The sequence below is a fragment of the Amia ocellicauda genome, chromosome 21 (genome assembly GCF_036373705.1).
Source record: "Amia ocellicauda isolate fAmiCal2 chromosome 21, fAmiCal2.hap1, whole genome shotgun sequence".
Taxonomy (NCBI): domain Eukaryota; kingdom Metazoa; phylum Chordata; class Actinopteri; order Amiiformes; family Amiidae; genus Amia; species Amia ocellicauda.
In genome coordinates, this window is record NC_089870.1 from 16,984,154 (window position 1) to 17,002,648 (window position 18,495).

The 18,495-nt window shown below is 40.0% G+C and overlaps 2 protein-coding genes, 1 long non-coding RNA gene and 1 other non-coding gene across 6 annotated transcripts in view; 3 read left to right on the top strand and 1 right to left on the bottom strand.

Annotated features, from left to right (window-relative positions):
• Window positions 1–1,079: 1,079 nt before the first annotated feature.
• Window positions 1,080–3,128, bottom strand: glrx5 (glutaredoxin 5 homolog (S. cerevisiae)). Of its 2 annotated transcripts, XM_066695012.1 has the most exons (3): window positions 2,944–3,128; window positions 2,711–2,913; window positions 1,080–1,777 (listed from the first exon to the last, which is right to left on the bottom strand). In XM_066695012.1, exons 1-3 carry the CDS (start codon window positions 3,006–3,008, stop codon window positions 1,599–1,601), a joined length of 447 nt encoding a protein of 148 aa, XP_066551109.1. In that variant the 5' UTR covers window positions 3,009–3,128; the 3' UTR covers window positions 1,080–1,598. The 2 variants fall into 2 exon arrangements, with proteins under 2 accessions (XP_066551109.1, XP_066551108.1); XM_066695011.1 differs by having other exon boundaries at window positions 2,711–3,128.
• A 53-nt stretch (window positions 3,129–3,181) lies between these two features.
• Window positions 3,182–4,192, top strand: LOC136717396 (uncharacterized). Its single transcript, XR_010805223.1, has 2 exons — window positions 3,182–3,453; window positions 4,074–4,192. It is a non-coding gene; the product is annotated as an uncharacterized LOC136717396 (long non-coding RNA).
• LOC136717463 (small Cajal body-specific RNA 13) lies at window positions 3,676–3,947 on the top strand. The gene has a single exon (XR_010805227.1).
• Window positions 4,193–4,745: 553 nt separating the features above from the next.
• The window catches only part of syne3 (spectrin repeat containing, nuclear envelope family member 3), a 19,589-nt gene continuing 5,839 nt past the window's right edge, over window positions 4,746–18,495 (top strand). The window contains exons 1-16 of one of the 2 annotated variants that reach the window (XM_066695013.1): window positions 4,746–4,826; window positions 10,365–10,522; window positions 10,770–10,942; window positions 11,362–11,671; window positions 11,893–12,045; window positions 12,255–12,599; window positions 13,122–13,258; window positions 13,471–13,645; window positions 14,334–14,516; window positions 14,924–15,067; window positions 15,522–15,656; window positions 16,174–16,335; window positions 16,771–16,943; window positions 17,203–17,791; window positions 18,031–18,189; window positions 18,460–18,495. The exon at window positions 18,460–18,495 is cut by the window's right edge and continues 135 nt beyond it. In XM_066695013.1, the coding sequence (XP_066551110.1) occupies window positions 10,379–10,522; window positions 10,770–10,942; window positions 11,362–11,671; window positions 11,893–12,045; window positions 12,255–12,599; window positions 13,122–13,258; window positions 13,471–13,645; window positions 14,334–14,516; window positions 14,924–15,067; window positions 15,522–15,656; window positions 16,174–16,335; window positions 16,771–16,943; window positions 17,203–17,791; window positions 18,031–18,189; window positions 18,460–18,495 (3,018 nt within the window). In that variant the 5' untranslated portion in view covers window positions 4,746–4,826; window positions 10,365–10,378. The remainder of the gene's footprint in view (window positions 4,827–10,364; window positions 10,523–10,769; window positions 10,943–11,361; window positions 11,672–11,892; window positions 12,046–12,254; window positions 12,600–13,121; window positions 13,259–13,470; window positions 13,646–14,333; window positions 14,517–14,923; window positions 15,068–15,521; window positions 15,657–16,173; window positions 16,336–16,770; window positions 16,944–17,202; window positions 17,792–18,030; window positions 18,190–18,459) is intronic. The other variant, XM_066695014.1, reaches the window with a different exon arrangement.

The window sequence follows — 18,495 nt, forward strand, 5'->3', positions numbered from 1 at the left end:
ATTCAAATACCTTTATATATTTTTTAAATATGATCACTATAAGTCACACATCTGATATATTTGATAAGAAGAGGCATAGTGGCAGCACGACACCAACTTTATCAGCAGAGCTCGCATAGTTCAGAAACATCAACGCTGGAACACTGCTTGGAAGATAAGGGAGATAAGGTTGTATTGAAGTGGTTTTACAGTAATATTTAGACTATGTAAGTGACATTTTATACTACAATTAAAATGAGGGTACAGTCTAGAATTAGATAAGATTTCCATGATGAGGGTTGTGTTTTTACCAAGTTACCTGATACCTGCTATTCAGAATTGTCATAGCCTCAGATTTGTGGCAAATATCGGGGTGTGTTTTGCAAGTCTCATTTGAACTCCAGTCGCAGCTTATATAAAACCTTTTTACCTATCCTCACCACTTCTTTTAAGAAAGACTGCAGCCAATAATAATATAAAATGTAACAAGATGCATTTGAAGACAACCTCCTCTACTGTGTCTGGTTTCCATCCTCTTTAAATAATGACGAACTATCGGATAATATGCTTTACATGCTGATTACACAAGTTTTAACTAATGCATTAGATCCACAGATCCGTTCTTTGTTGTGTATTTAGGCAACAAATAGCTCTTCAGATTATTTTTTAAATCATACTCTCGGTGCCTTTAGACTCAAAACTTGTAATGTTACATGCTACCCACCAGATGTCCCCCTGCATGTACTATATTTATAGAAACACAGCCACATATAAGAGGGTCGCCCACCACACTGCTCAGACTCAAACAGCATGGTTTGCTTTTTGAACGCTGTCTGCTGTCGGATGCGTAGTCTCAGGTTAATCATTCTGCCCAAGCACTGATCTTTACCTTTCTTTCAGATTAGCAGACTGTGACAATGCAGAGATGGCTTTTGGGGAAATAGTAACAAAATACTAGAGTGACAACATTAGAAACATTTTAAACTGTAAATATTATGAAAATGGATCAGGCTACTAGCATCTCACACATGATGTCAAAATATATTTCGTACTAGTGTTATTAGTCTTATTATACGCAATGTTATAGTTAAAATGGAAAATACATTCGTGACAAACTTTATTTACACCCATTCAGAATGACAAATGCTGCCATGTGTCAGTTTTCCAAGTACATTTTATGCACCAACATCATTCAGGACAAAATATGTGTAGCACAATAAATGCATTAAAAACATTTAATATTAATATAAAGTTTCCATGTATACACTATTTTTTTTTATTTTGAAATATATTCTGCAAGATATAATCTGACATTTATACTATATTGTCCATACACAGTGCACTAAACCAGCTTTTCAGAACCAGCACAAAGTCTGTAGTACAAAAACATGCAGGAGATCTGCTTTTTGTAGAAAGAAAGGACTGCTTGTACACAGTACTTTGGTAACTTGACATCAATTTCCAGTATTGTTTAACAAGTTTGCACTTCAGCAGGTTTGGTGTGGTTCTACTGGAAACAAAATCTCTCAATATATCAGCACTCCAACAGAGATACTTAGAGGAAAGTATTGTTATGGTCACTCCCAGCCACACCCTCCCCATGCCCGGCACCATTAACACTACTTTTTTTTCTCATCAGCCTGTTCATCTAAAAGAGCTGAACGGATTCCCAATTTCTGTAGTTCTTCCACTAGATCCCCATTCTGGTGCATCTGAAGCAGGATATCGCAGCCCCCAACAAACTCTCCATTGAAGAACACCTGAGGGATGGTCGGCCAGTTGGAGAAGCTCTTTACTCCTGACAGAACACAAAGAACAGGAAAAGTCTGGATAAGTAACAAGAATTCCCCAATAAAAAATCATATCCCTACAACAGCTAGCAAAAAATATTAAACAAATTATGCATATCCTACTTCAACTGGCAACATGCTAATATTTCCCCCCCAAAATACAGAAAATGATGTTCAAATGGATATAAACACACGTTTCAAATTCAGTTTGAATTCGCATTGCAAACCATGACACATTATTTCAAACAGAAATAAAATGTTAAGTTTAAAAGGAAGTTAGGTTTTACTACAGTGCAGAGTTACAGTGGCTTCTCTTGGCATCCCAGTAATCTTCAGTTGGAAGATACTGCTGTCAAAAGCAAGGAGGGGTGTACTTATCTGCCAGTCCAGAAGACTTTCCTGCCATGGGTATCAACAGATGACACACGACTAGCTTTAACGTTTAATTTTAATTTTTAACAGGAGGCGAGGTGCATTGGCCCGTCTTGTAAAGCACGCAGCTCTAATGTAACAATAATAGCATTAGCACACAGTGGAAAGTGTAACAAGTTGTGTTACTGTCCACTGCAGAGACCTCACGACCTTCATCATATTGCAATATAGGAAACGCCTATGCAGTAGCTGCTCTTAATGCAATAGGAGTGAAAAAGCTACAAATAAACAAAAAACAATCCTAACACTGAATCAAAACCTGCTGCAATAGATGTAGTTTACTGTTCCCACTGCCATTCCCTTGTATCGGCTTTACTGGCGTAGGTCTTAATGTCAGTGAAGCTGAATTTGCCAGATGCTTTATAAGGCAACCAGAGCGCCTGATGAATGTATTTATTAGTATAACACATGCATGCATGCATACAAACATACATAGTTATTAATGCGCCTACAAAACATATTAAAGGAAAATGCAGAATTGGTAGTTTGCGACATTAGCAGCTGCTGACCTTGTCTCAGTTCCTGGTCCTCCAGCACGTTGTAAGACGCGTACTCGTCCACCCCGTGCATGCGTAGGATCTGCACCACGGCATTGCTGAAGCCACACATGGGCTGAGCCGGGGTGCCCTTGATGAACACCACCACCTTGTCCTTCTTCACCAGCTGGGACAAGTCCGTCTGTCCTGCCTCGGCACTCAGGAGACGGGCCACCGACAGCGAAACAAGCCTATCTGAAGCTGCAGTCGGCCGCAACAGCCTTGCCCCCGAGAGCAAACACCGCCCCGATAACTTCATTAGGTTGTTCATTTTCAGATGGACTTCCTTGTTTGTTTGTTTAGTCAGGGCTCCTCAAATAAGCAGAGATACCTGCGCGCAGTTACACGAATCTTATCGACGCCGGAGGTGTTCGCAGCGAATCACAAGAGCGGAATGACCCACATGTGACGCCGACGGGCTCGCCAGGGTCTCCCTGCAGTGCGATTGGATAATGTGGTTGTCCATCACTATTGTTTAACAAGGGGGCGGGAGTTTCGCGTGTAATCAATTATTATTAATGTGATGTTTTTTTACGTGGTCACTAAACGAATGTCATTTTTTTTAATGACGTGTATAACTGCAAATGAAGAAAACAAAAAATACATCAGGATAAAAGTTACTGGGGAAGTACTTCCGGGTAAACTCCAGGAAGTATCTTGAGTCAGCAGTATTTAAAATGAAGTTGGTTGCCGTTTCTAATGCACATATCGTCCAGGTAAGCATGATTTGCTATTAACGCGTGGATTCATGTCCTAGAATTCAGTTGAATAGATGTTGTGTTTTACTGGATACACCATAATTCTAGACGTACTTGCTTATACATTAAAATAGGTTGTATATGCATGTTTGTTTGCCCAATGCATGCATCTATAAAATCGCCTGCATTGTTTTGGCTGTGGTTGTCGTTGTGGACTCCATGCTTTCTCCACGGTTCCCCGTTGCAGTCCTGCAGTCGCCCCCGGTGTGTGTGTGTCCTTGGGGCGCACATGGACTGCACAGAGCAAAGGGAGGAAGCTTAGGCGTGAGCGCTCAAGGGCCGGCGGCTCGGCGTGCGATGTTCCTCCCACAGCCAGCCCTGTTTGCACGGCGGTGTCGGATGCGCCCGTTCCGTCATCAATCTTCAAACAGGCAGAAAAATATCCACTGGCAGGGAGATATTGTTTGGTGAAAGGAGTAGTCTTTTACCAAGCACTTGAAACTGCCATACTATATTGTGTGTGTTGCCTAACCGAGAGGTGCAAGAAACGCAATTGCTGGATGTCAGAATCGGGTATATAATGAAGCGAGTGATTCGTAATGTGACTAACTGTATTATGTCAACGTTGTCTTTAACAGGCGGAGCACCTGTAGATCCCTCGGGCTGGATAACTGCAGCCGTGGTGTGCATGACCATCACAAGAGGACGTCTTTTATTTTTAAGGACTTGTGTATTAATAAATGCCTTTTAAAATGTATATATTTTTTGTCCTGTTCTGGTTATTTCTACTGCCGATTCAGTGTCTCTTCTGGGCCATGCAAGACGGAGGTGGGACAATTGTGATCCTCAAATGATCTTTAATCGGGGGTTGATGTGGATGGTTTAGTGTAGAAATAATGACCTAAAGTGCAATGTGCCTTTATGATGGAGTGGACCTAAATTTGAAGTTGTGTAAACCCTGATTTATCTGAACGCGGTCTGTCCTGTTGGTTTCTGTAATGCATTGCGGTTGCAGGGGACAGCGAGTCTGTGCTTTACAGTATTGCGCGGCACGGAAGACATGGTGTAACTTAGTATTTCGGTGCGTGTACGGTCTGTAGATGGGCCTCCACTTGTATTATTGGGTTTGCCCTAATCAAAGCATGTCCACAGCTGAAAAGCAAGTTTAGTTGTGCATGTTTGTGAACACCATGTCGATCAGTTGCTCTGGGGGGGTGTCATCTTGCCTGGTACAGAGCCCGGGCTGTGGTGCATTTCCAGATGCACTCGGGGGAGGCCACTGTTTCACTTCCTGCCCTGCGCCACACGGAGTTGTGAAGAAACGCGCCAGGACGTTATTTTCGGTTTGGGAGACGTCAGAAATCCAGCACATTCTCCATGTCCAGGTAATGGTAAGTGAAGGTCTCTTGTATCCACTTTACTACTGTCCCGTAAAGCGCTTTGGAGGCTAGTTGCGCATGTATAGCCTAATCGCAGCAACCAGAAACGCCTGTGCAACTTAATCTGCATTTAAATCCGCCGCGGCTTAAGCGTTTTGTGCGTCCCTTGCATTTTCATTGAATCGCGCAGGTTATCTGTGGACACACGCAAGGTTTACAAGACCGTACTAAATATATACTTTCGACTTCAGTAAAAACGAGTGCACTTCAGAGACGGTAAATGTGTTTTTGAGGGCCTTTGAGGAGGCGTGCGAGTTATTTCGGCTGCAGCCTGTGCGGTTTGTGAAGGTCTATCAATAACACGAACAGATGGCAGGGAAGGACGATGGGAAATTACTGTCCGCAACTACACTATTATAACTAATAAAACCTTAATAATCCACTCGGCATGTATTTATACGCACACCGTTGATTATGCATTTAATAAACACACTTCATAGCTATAGTTTCAGGTGGGTTTTCCCCCTAACTTTCATACCGCATAGTGCAGGCTTGAGCTGACGGCTATTCTGACTTTATCATTTATTGTCATGTGGAAACTTCACAGCAGGTCTGGATCTAAATTGCGACACAATTTTTAACGTTTACACACTATTGGTATTATACAAAAATTAGGTTTTATTAAAGTGCATACTTCTCTGTGACGGGTAAATTCCTGTAATGCACTGAAGTTGGCATGCAGTGAATCATTGATGGGCATGTGGGATATCATAATTATATGTTTTAACTTTGCATGTTTTGTACCACATCTAGAATTAAACTACACTTCTCTTATCGTCAATTGATAAAGTGTCCTCTTGATATTTGTGCATTTGATTGAATTGGTTGGGGCAAACTGGTTTTGTTATAATTTATTGCCTACTTTGTATTTATTTTAGACTACTGTATTTTTGTCACTATAAATAAGTAAAGTTAGCATGCTCACAATCTCAAAATATGAAATGCTTATGTTACTTTAAAATCATGCAGGATATGGAAACATGTTTTCTGTGACATGGCTCATGAAGACACGGTGTAGACTAAGCCTAGATCTAGTGAAATGTGATCTAATAGTGGACTTTCTTTATGCAATGTTTACTTTTTGTTTTCTCTGTACTTGGTAAACCAAAATGCTTAAAACATCTGTAAAAGACAACTCCTTTGGCTGGTTACCATGGAAAATGAAAATGGCTGGTAGGAATGAGTCACACAGGAAAGTGATTAATGCGATCAGGGCCCAGCACACTACTGAAATGTGCAGTTAATGGTACAGTGTTTGTGTGTGTTTACTAAACCATACTGATGAAAATATGCAATCTGTTTCTTATTTAAAACCACACAGTATTGAAGTGAAGTTGAGTCCCAGGGTTTCACCATGCCTGCAAGTACACTGCATAATACTGCACTTCAAGAGGAAACTGTTTTTGCTTATTTCTATTTAATAAAAAAAAACCTTTTCTTACATGACGTTCTGCAACCATTTCAACAATAGATGTTTTGACACACATGCAGATAGACAGCAACTTTATTGGAAATCACTGAGCATTCAACTTTTTAATTAGAATAATGGGCTCATCCATCCCTTTTCAGCAATTTGATTTAATTATCGGTCACTTTGTGGTTTTTGACCCTTAGCCAACAGGGATCAAATATCTGTGATATAAAACGGATGCATTTAGGAGCCTATTCAGTTGGTAAACCCTTCTGGATTAAGTGGATCAAATCTTACTCGGATACTTAGATAAATAACAGTGCAGAATTTTGTGTAATAAAAAAAGAACATACAAATATGTTATTATAAAGCTAAGACCTTTGTTTAGTATGGGAATATAGCTTTGCTCTGTTTGGATCCGATAATGCTCCGAACACAGTACAACTCATGTCATTTCATTCCGTTTTCTTATAATTAAAATAACATAAGTCAAAAGGATACGTTTAATTTTAGATGAGTCACCAGTATACATTTGAATAGGGTTGTTGCTAGGTGGATGCATGATATTTCAATAAATAGATATCTTAACTTGTATTATCATACAAAACCATTTGACTGATCACTATTGACTGTAAACAAAAAGAAAACGCAAAGGATTGGTAGGTTGTATGCAAATAATTCCAACGAAGCCCAAACGATCATAAACACCTGTTCCATTTAGCAATTGAAAATGAATGCAGACTTAGCCTTAATTCACTGTGTAGTGGTGTTCACTGTGTACATGTATGGGCCACGTGGTTCATTTTAAAATATTTAAGGTTATACTTTTCATTGTTCCAGTGTTCTATGAGTTTGAAGTCAGAGACCGGTCTTTAGGTGCCATAGGATAATAGGTTATGCCAAGAAATAATAGCTTATTGAACTGGAGGATCCGTGGCCACATGAAAAATACAAAAGTAGAGTTGGAACAGTCAAAGCTGTAACCCCACCCTCCATTCACGTATTTCAAACAGTACTTGATGAAGAGTTTGAATTAAGTGGGAAAAATAATCCTCTTAAAAATAATAAAGCATAAGCACTTTCAGATTATTTTCCAGACACGGTTTTCAGGCTAAACTGAAACTTTGACCTGTTCAGTTGTCTAGTGTTTTGTTTTCTTAGTTTTCAAGACATACCAGAATGAAGACTTCAAGGGGGGGAAAGCCCTTAAGCGTTTCTGTTCCAGAGAGCCTGGCAGACAGAGATGGCTGAAGGAGACAATCTTTTTACAAAAACAGTTTTACATCTGCCCCTCCTTTTGCAGGCATGCAAAAAAATGTCTGTAAAATGCATAGAATGCCTCACACTAGTCTTCCTTTTGGCATTTGAAACCCGATTATTCATCATCAGCAGGCATTAATAATGATGCTGCTTTATAAGGGTAACTGAAACTCAAGATTGCAGACAGTTTCGTGGCACAGTGCCTGCGGTCGAAGCCTGATTGTCACATGTGGACGTGGATAGATGTATCTTTCAGACAGCAAAATGGTGTTATTGCTGATCTGCCTGTTGTTTTTTAATTTATTTGATTAATAAACTTCTCATTTGTTTAACATTGGCTTTCATGAACAGGAATTTGTAGTTCCCCAAGTGCGTTTTTGCTGTTCCTCTTCTGTACTGTGGGTACAATGCTTAGAGCCGGAGGGAATTGGATGTGTCACAGCCTTTTTCTGTACACACCCTTTTTAATGCTTCCTATTGACTGTTTGAAGTTTTTTTTTTTTTTTTTAATGTTACTAGTGTGAAGACATTAGTGTTACTTATTTCCTGAGTCCTGACATGCTATTTCCACAGATCTAAATATATATGGAGATGATATATACCTATATATAGGAAGCCAACATGCAGTAGCTTGGTATTTTAGATCTACATCTTAAGGCATAATTCAACATTTAAAAGAGGCAAAAGGATCATAGTTTTCAGTTCTAGGTAGGTGTCTCGAAAATAAATGTGCAATTTCCGATCCAATTACAATACATCACTTTACACATTTTCACTAAATAAAATAAGTATTCTTTTTGGGATTATCACAATTACCACTCCTCTGAACACTTTCGAACCAAACTACTCGACATGAAAATCCGTAAACCAACTTTCCCTTTAATTTTGCCTCCGGGCTTTCAGTGCCCTCTTACTCTCTCAATTTACACACACACACAAAAGTCTTATGACCAAATGGCAGCCTGCCATTGGTATAATAACTGTTACCTTGGACTAACTACTACAGAATTACCCTTGTGTTACATAATACAGCAAATTCATGGAGGCACTATAGAGCTTTCTTTTAAATTATTAAACCATCAACGAATAGCCTCTGTCAGTTTAATTATAAATCTCAGCATGAGCTTTGTTTCTTTAGTAAGCTGCAGGAGCTGTTCCCAAGGAGAAGTTTTAATGTTTCTTTGTGCAGTTCCCACCTACTGCTTCTAAATAGGATGACATTTTGTTAGATTTGAATGTGTCCTGGATTATCCCTGCAGAACAGGAGCTTGGCAGTGGAGATATTAAGGTTTGCACACATCTCAGGAGGGATTTTGTCCCACTCCTCTTTGCAGATCCTCTCCAAGTCATTAAGGTTTCGAGACTGACGTTTGGCAACTCGAACCTTCAGCTCCCTCCACAGATTTTCTATGGGATTAAGGTCTTGAGACTGGCTAGGCCACTCCAGGACCTTAATGTGCTTCTTCTTGAGCCACTCCTTTGTTGCCTTGGCTGTGTGTTTTGGGTCATTGTCATGCTGGAATACCCATCCACGACCCATTTTCAATGCCCTGGCTGAGGGAAGGAGGTTCTCACCCAAGATTTGACGGTACATGGCCCCGTCCATCGTCCCTTTGATGCGGTGCAGTTGTCCTGTCCCCTTAGCAGAAAAACACCCCCAAAGCATAATGTTTCCACCTCCATGTTTGACGGTGGGGATGGTGTTCTTGGGGTCATAGGCAGCATTCCTCCTCCTCCAAACACGGCTAGTTGATTTGATGACAGAGCTCGATTTTGGTCTCATCTGACCACAACACTTTCACCCAGTTCTCCTCTGAATCATTCAAATGTTCATTGGCAAACTTCAGACGGGCCTGTACATGTGCTTTCTTGAGCAGGGGGACCTTGCGGTCGCTGCAGGGTTTCAGTCCTTCATGGCGTAGTGTGTTACCAATTGTTTTCTTGGTGACTATGGTCCCAGCTGCCTTGAGATCATGAACAAGATCCTCCCGTGTAGTTCTGGGCTGATTCCTCACCGTTCTCATGATCATTGAAACTCCACGAGGTGAGATCTTGCATGGAGCCCCAGACCGAGGGAGACTGACAGTTATTTTGTGTTTCTTCCATTTGCGAATAATCGCACCAACTGTTGTCACCTTCTCACCAAGCTGCTTGGCGATGGTCTTGTAGCCCATTCCAGCCTTGTGTATGTCTACAATCTTGTCCCTGACATCCTTGGACAGCTCTTTGTTCTTGGTCATGGTGGAGAATTTGGAATTTGATTGATTGATTGCTTCTGTGGACAGGTGTCTTTTATACAGGTACGAGCTGAGATTAGGAGCACCCCCTTTAAGAGAGTGCTCCTAATCTCAGCTCGTTACCTGTATAAAAGACACCTGGGAGCCAGAAATCTTGCTGATTGATAGGGGATCAAATACTTATTTCCCTCATTAACATGCAAATCAATTTATAACTTTTTTGAAATGCATTTGTCTGGATTTTTTTGTTGTTATTCTGTCTCTCACTGTTAAAATACACCTACCATTAAAATTATAGACTGATCATTTCTTTGTCAGTGGGCAAACGTACAAAATCAGCAGGGGATCAAATACTTTTTTCCCTCACTTGTAAGGCCACTGGGTACAAATATCTAAATTGAATGAAAAAACAAATGCAGCAGTTAACCCCCTGTTGTAATCCCAATGAAGTCCTGCAGGAATCAAGAAAATGATTCTCTATTATTTTAATAAAAGCTAAATTATAAATACTAATGATTATTTCTGTGATAATACTGAATTAAATGGCAGGTTGGCTGACTGTGTGACTGTCTTCCTCTACAGCTCCATCCTTTGCCATGACCCAGCAGGAACAAAATGAGTTTGGGGAGAGTCTGGAGAGCGCCCAGGCCTGGATGCAGGCTGTCCAGGAGAGGCTGAAGGTTAATGATAATACGCAGGGCCCCAGGACAGCTCTAGAGGCCAGGCTTCGAGAAACCGAGGTGAGATGAAAGCAGAGTTTGTTTGCTGTGTGATGTCCAGTTTTGCTTTTTCTCCATGTCTTATCATTACTTTTTGAAAATACATGACAGCACAAGAATTAGCTCCAAAATATCTGCTTAGATGTTTTGGGGATTTTGGGAGTCTGGTTAAAAAACAGTTGCATGTGGAATTGTCTTTGTGTTGAAATTTGTTTTTATTTACTAATTTATTAATTGATACAGTTTTGTTTTGCATTTGGCATCATAGAGCATATATGAGTCCGAGCCTGAAGGTAGGATGAAGATGGACGTGGTGCTGGTGGCAGCAGAGGCTCTTCTGCAGAGCGGTGATGAAGGGACGAAACAAGAGACTCTCACCAAGCTGAAACGGGTCAAAGACCTCTGGGAGGAGACATCCACATACATCGTTCACTGTCACAGGTAGAGCTGTTGGTACTTGCTTTAGAATGCAATGTTAAATGTCTCGTAAGCATTTTTGTAACTTGGAAACCTCCATGTGGACAAACTACATGTTTTTGAAGCAAATAATCTCGAAACAAATATTTGTAGATGGTTCCTAATACAATAAAATGTGTAGTGTGTTCATCATTAGCAATGCTGTGATTGAATGCTTACTCTAGAAAGTTTAGTTTTCTTCAACTTCAAAGCAGAGCATTGAGGTATACCTAAAGAAATAATGAAGAAACCAACAACAATGCAAATAACACTCCTGAAACTGTGAAAATGTTAAGGCTCTGAGATGTGTCTTTAACACGCAAGCCACGCAATTGTTTGCAAAGGTGTTTCTGAGCCTATTTATTTATTTTAAATCTGACCCCGTTTCATTCGGGACCTTGCAGCCGTATCGAGTGGGTGTGGCTGCACTGGAGTGAGTATCTCAAGGCCTACGAGGAGTTTGAGATATGGCTGCGAAAGATGCGCCTGGCCCTGGAGCCCGATCTGGAGTTGCAGCTGGGAGTGAAAGAGAAACTCTGGCAGCTGGATCACCACCGTGTCCTCCTGAGTGATGTCCACAACCAGAACGTCTTTTTGGGTCGGCTGGTCGATGAAGCAGCCTCCCTGTACAGCCGCACCGAGGACCCCAGCGTAGGAGAGCAGGTGCAAGAAAACCTGAAGACAACATACCAGGAGATCAGTGTTAAAGCTCAGGTGGGCATTCCTAAGATTAATCTATTGGTGTTATTTTAAGCCCATTTACTAACAAGGAATATTCCTTTTTCTGAAATAGTGTTAGGACAAAAGGAACGTAAATCATGTTTTTTTTATGAGAGCATCCTTGTCTTTTTATTAAACTAATAATAACATGTAAAGAGTTCAAAATTCGGTTCAGTTTAGCATTACTTTTCTTCATAATGATTGTTTTCTGTTAGGAAAGAGTGACTTTACTCCAAAAAGTAGCTGAGGAGCATCAGCTTTACCAAAGTCACAGAAACGAATTCTACGCTTGGCTTTACTCCAAGGCTGAAGAACTCAACTGCTGTCATGAAATTGAAGACACAGAAGATAAACTCAAAACACTACAGGTATTCCACTTTAAAGACTGTATGATTATCTAGAGTATATTTTCTTTCTTGTTTTTTGTTTGTTTTCATATGCTGTTGTTTTATTTGTTTTTCTTGTGCACATTTTGTACCTCTGAGATACATCCATCCAACTAGGAGGAGAGTCTAATGGGTTATGGAGTGGGGTAGATACTTCTATCATTTAATTTAACTAATTATTTGTTTTTTAGGAATTTTACGAAAGTGTTAACAGTGAGGAGAAAACGTTACAGCACATAGACGGGCTGGCTGAGACAGTGAAGGCCAGCACTTCTCCTCTGGGTGCTGAGAAGATTGCTGAGGACGTGGAGCAGCTGAGACGGACCTGGGAGAGTCTGAGACAAAGGTGTACCCAGGACCAGGGGACTGTGTGGGACAGGCTGAACTCAAAGACCGAATTCACAGCCAGGGCTGGACAGCTCAGAAGCGACATTACAAAACTCAGGAAACTGCTGCAGAAACTTAACGGAGAACTGGAAATCAAAGATGGCGAAAGAAACGAGGAGCAAATGCTGGCTATGTGGAAGAAATATACGGTACAGATTATAGTGTTTTATCTTTATCTGCTTTTATGTATATCTTTTTTGTCTTATTTTTCATATGTAACACATTCCATGGATTTAATCTTTGCTGTGAAACTGTTACAATGAACACCTGAAAGTCCACAAGGAATTTACCCTCCGGGGAAAATTTCACAGAAATGTGGAAATGAGGAAATACAAGAGGAAAAAAACGGCAAAAAAAGTGTTAGTGCTATCCTATACATTTATTTAGTGTGGGAAAGTATACATTTTTACACGAAACACAGGGTCTGTTAAATTCCTACAGTTGTGCTTAATATGATCTTCAAATGCGATACCCAATCAAAATTGTTATAGTCTTATGTAGTGGATCCAGAACGGTAAGCCCTTATTCTTCTAAATGTGCATGAAATTATCAGTATCTTGGCTCTCCGTCTGTTCATTAAATTGTACAAATAATATGCTAAATACAGCAGATGATGCCAGGCGTTCTATAACATTAGTTCAAACTCCACTTTATCATTAACAAATTCCCAGAGCACCAGAATGACCCTGGCAACTGAGGAGTCCTGTGTTGAGAGGCTAAAGGCCCAGCTGAAGGAACTGTTTAAGTTTTCCCAAGATGCCAAACCCCTGTCTGAAGAGGTAGTAGCAGTGGAGAAAGAATATAAGAGGTGGGCAGATGTTTTTGTTTAGTTGCCTGTTGTATCATGTTTTAATCATTGACTGCTTATAATTCAGTTGCTATTGTAATTTAACAATTTTTTATTACGTTTTCAGAAATGTAACTATAGTCTGGTAACTTGTGTTTATTTCTTTAGTCGTGTTGATTTGTCTACACTCTTTCTAAAGCCTTTTAAAAACTTTTTTTTTTTTTTTTTTGCAGTGTGAAAGGCAGGGCATTTAGGTTGTCAACAGAGACAGAGGCCGGTCTGAGGCAGGTTCTTCAGGATCCGCTCCGAGAGTTCAATCACTGGAAACTGATGGCTTCCAAGATTTTAGACTCGTCCTCAGAAGACACTGAATTTTGTGTCCTCAGTTTGCAACTGCAGAGTATTGAGGTAAAAAAGTCCCATATGCACTACAGTCCTGAAAGACACAACATGCTGTGTAATAGTGTGTGATGATACAGTACCATGGAATGCTCTATTGCACAAATAATTGGATTCCAACAGATAGAGAGATGTGTCCATTTTCTGAGATCAAACAAAACTAAAAACCTAAGCCTAAAATGTTTTGTATTTTTTCCTGCTAATCCAGCAACTATTTTATACAGCTTCCTTGAACGACTTCTAAAAAAAACATCCCAGCAGTTAGGAAACTAATTAGCATGAGAAACTGAGACTAGCTTGTGATCTTTAAAAATATATTTTGTTCCTTCTGATTTTGCATGCCCAGCCTTGCCTGCTTTAGTATGAATAGCTTTTCTCAGACACAACAATATCCCTGCTGTTTGTAAATGTTCATCGGAGTGTCAGTCTTGCTTGTTTTGAAACTTGATCTCAGCTATTTTTTGTATTTTTATCTTTGGGGTGAAACTGTACTGTACTGGTTTTATCACATCTAAGCCACTAAGACATTTTATTTTACCAGGACAACACAGTAGGTTCAAATTTCATAAATCAGATCAGTCTGATTTTATCAATCGTTGTTTTCTGTAGTCTCTTCAGCTGCTAGTCTACTGAAAATGACAGAAAACATAGCAATTCAAACATGATGCTGACCTCAGTGGCTTTCCAAACTCTTCAGAAGTTGCTGTTGCAAAGCTCCCAGCTACAGGAGAGGCTGAGTCACTTGCATGTCAAGCAGGACTTGCTGAGCAGTGTCTTCGGCGAGGAGAAGGCCGAGAGCCTGCGATCGGACCTCACTGCTGCAATCTCACAGAGGGAACTCCTGCACGGCAAACTCGTGCAGAGAAAGAATCAACTGCAGGTACGGTGCAGCATCCAGACATCCCTCCTGTAGAGACTTACTTTAAAAGGAAGTGTCACGATCATCTGAATATATGACATTTTTAATTATTTTCCCCAACTGCGCCCTCTTGTGTTCAAACATGTAAGGAATACAAATATTTATGGTACTTAGAAGCTGCAGTGTAGATCACAAAAACTGACATTATTTTTGGTGGTTGTTGTTGTCTGCATACATTTTATCTTTGACTTTTACCTTTACCTGACATTTACCTTTTCCAAACAACAAAGAATTTTGCCATTGGTAAATTATCTTCAGAAGAATTAAAAAAACACCGACTTTGTGACTGGAGATTAATACATTGCCAGACAGTATATTGTGTTTACAAAAGTGATTAAGAATGGTTTTTATTGTCTTAATACACACAGGGTATAATCTCAAGAACAAAAGACTTTGATAATGCTTATGAGCCCATCCTGAGAAGGCTAGCTGACATCAGAAGAAGGCTTGCTGCCCTAGATGTCCTGCAGCCTGACATACTGGCCAAGAAAAGCAAAAGTGACCACTTACGGGTGAGTACTGCCAATTTTTTCTTGTTTTTAGGTTCAGTTAAATACATTTACTCAAATCCCCAAAATATTAAATTTTAGATTTTCACATGTGACTTTCAAACTTGCCTTTTTGTTGGATGCGTTTCCTTTTTCAACAAATGCGGTTGTTGTCCACGTACCTTAAGGATCCATAGATCAGAACAGCTAAACGAAGCATGTGGCTTGAACAGCTGAGGGTCTTCGGCACTGCAGTTATGCTCATTTTACACACGTGTATGAGGGACCTATTATTTGTGCAATTTTAAGATATCTGAAAGACCATGGTGAATCTTAACTGATCTTCACTGGAAACATAGACTATTTGTGGTTTATTTATTAAATCATCCTTCACGTTCAGTGGAGTATAATAAATGTAGTTAAAGCAGAAGATGTTTTGAAGAACTGATGAGAAACGTCAATTGAATTATGTTTAAAGGTAATCCAGAAGGAAATGGACGAATGTGAGGCGCACATCGAAGCAGTCGGGACTTTGGTTTCCCCAAACCCTGACGACAAGAATAAATTCAGTCAGTTGAAGGCTGAGTGGAAATCTCTCTCTATATCTTTGAAGGTAGGAACAATCAGAGATTACTCAACCTTTCCTTTCAAAATGTAACATTGATCGAATAAGACAAATAAACATGAAACTGAATTGCATACTTTACACAGCGCATGTAGCCAAGTGGCAACTTGTTAGGATAATAAATGTTGTTTGCATGCTAATTTTACTAACTGATTCTGAAGCTATATCACTCAAATAAACAGATGTGACAAACATCTGGTATTTTCTAGCTTCAAGTTGTAAGAATCAGTAAAGAGATTTCCAAAATGTTATAACTAATTTGCAGGTTTGGCTGGATAAACTCAGGATATCTGAAAGAACGATGTGTCAGATTGATATTTTATTTTAACAATACTACCTTTTTATAGAACTTGTAAAAATACATGGGTCTACTGGAATGTATGATTTGGTGCATAAAACATAACCAGTTTCATTTACAACATTTAGCAAATTGGGGAACACCAAGTTGTCCAGAGGTTTGTATGGATGCACTTTCTTAACCTGTACATATGTATATATTTTTAAGGGAATTCTTTGGGCAAATGACCAAAATATCGCTGAACATGAGCATTTCCGTGAGAGTATACTAAACCTGGAGAAGTGGTTGATGATAACCAAGCAGAAACTGGAGTCGTACTGTAACGCCAAAGGGGAGTGGAGTATTGAGAACCGCCAAGCTGAGGCCAAGGTCAGTCTGCATGTCCTTAAACACGTTGTGCACGCTGTGATTGTACTTCTAACAGTAGTTTGACCTTGGCACACTTGTAGAATTGTAAGCCTACGATGCGAGTAATATAACTGGTGAATTCAAGTTCAGTTACTTCTGTGATTTGTTTTGCCCAAATTTCATGAAGTTCACGATTTTTGTAAACGTATGATCCCTTGCATATCAGGATCATTTTGCTGAAGGGTCATTACACAAGCATTGTTGTCTTAAAGTTAGTAAAAGAAAATTAATTCTGTATAGCAAGGCCTTATGAATGCTTGCCACCGTACAAGTGGGAAAATAACTGTAAGGCACATGACGTTTCTGATCAAGAAGGCTTTAAAGCTAGCTGCAGCAGGCTGGCCAGTGAGGGAGTAATGACTGATCCTTTGAAGCTGGCGTTGTCATCTCCGGCAGAAAGTACTCACTGAGTTCCCTGCGAAAGAGATTCAACTCCACCACACTGAGGCCCAAGGGCAGATGGTCCTGGCAAAAACCTCTCCCGAGGGCCAAGTGCACATCCTCAGGGACCTGGAGCGTCTGAAGGAATCATGGGATTTCCTCCCAACACTGAGTGTGAATCTCACCAGGTATCTTAACCTTTTTACTGTCTCTTGGATTTAATTTATATTCCTCGTTTTTTAATTGATGCGCACAAGAACTTGATATTTTTAAAAATTATTCCAAAAGGTAGTTAGTTTAATACGAGTAAAAAATTAATCTTTACTTTCAAAGAACATGTTTTGGATTTAGTTATAATTTAGAAATACTAAAAAGATACTACAGGCAGCTGTATTTGTGGATTATCGATTTCATGTTTTTTGTTTTGTCTTTCATTCGTATTCTCAGATTAATTGCTCATTACAGAGCCAGTGAAAATGAAGGTTTCTTGATGGAAGAGGATTTGAGAGGCGAAGAGTACAGAAGTAAAGCGATCAGCGGGAGTTTTGCAGGAGTGGAAACAACTTACAAGTCCACGCAAGAGAGGACTGTTCAAGGATCTGCCGATTATACGGAGGGACCCAGAGGAGGAAATGAGTTTCGTGTTGCTGGATGGCACACTGCGAAAACGGGCAAGGTTGTTGAACAGAACGATAATGATGACGGCGCCAATCGCCAGCGAGGAAGTGACCTCGGGGATGGACGGGAGGTCACATTTCGACATATTGGAAGTGAAGAAGATCGTGAATGGAGAGGTGACCCGACGTCTGCACCCAACTGCACACAGTTTAAAGCTGGTCTTTCTGGTAACAGAAGTAAAAGGAAGCACATTATCGGTGTTCATGGAATTAATGAACAATGGACTGGTGAAGGTGGCACTTATAGAGAAAGTCCAGGCAGGGCGACAGGGTCTTGGGTACGAGTGACCACTGTGATTGAGGATCTGTCGAAACATAAAGGCCAGGACTCTGTGGATGGACCCAGTCAAGACAGAACGGTAACTCAATCAAATGTTTTTTTTATTTTATTTTGGTTTTTATCTGCTATACATGTACTTTCTATATATTCTTCTTCTTTGTTTGATAAGGAACAGATTATTCTGAATACTTAGATTGCACTGCAAAGAAAGTATGAAACCCAGAACAGGATTTTTTCATTTGGGAAATTGTACAACGTCAGCAGGATATAGACTAAATACAGCAGATTGTTAGCTCACATATTTTTTTGACTTTGCAGGTGGGCTCAAAAGAAACCCAATCTCCTGGGGACTTTTATAAGCTTCAAAAAGAGTTTGAAGAATGGTTTCATGGAGAAAACGGTAAACTAGACAAGATATTAAGTCGAAAAGGATATTTGAGCATGAAAGAGCTGAAAATCCGTCAACAAGGACTGAAGGTAGGTTAGCGGTTGACTTTATCAATTTATTGTTAAATTGAACAACTAGCCAAAAAGTTCCATGAGGAAACTTTTGAGATAAATATCTACCGTCAGAATTTTAAGTTCCTTTACTTGATCAAACTGGATTTAGTTGTTTTCCTGCATGGAAAATAAGTTTTTCCAGTGATCACTGATTCCTGTCCTGCACTGCAAGTGAACATTGAAGTTATCTTTAAATGTATTTCCTTTGCCTGGTATGAGTACGCGCAATCTCTTTCCCCCTCGCAGGATTTGCGTTCTCGTGTCAGCTGGGGTCAGAGTTGC

Excerpts from the sequence above, each read along its gene's own strand:
- glrx5 (XM_066695011.1), bottom strand. The coding sequence starts at position 3,008 with ATGAACAACCTAATGAAGTTATCGGGGCGGTGTTTGCTCTCGGGGGCA. Across the intron at positions 1,778-2,710 it reads GGACCAGGAACTGAGACAAG|GAGTAAAGAGCTTCTCCAAC; the intron begins GTCAGCAGCTGC and ends GTGTTCTGTCAG.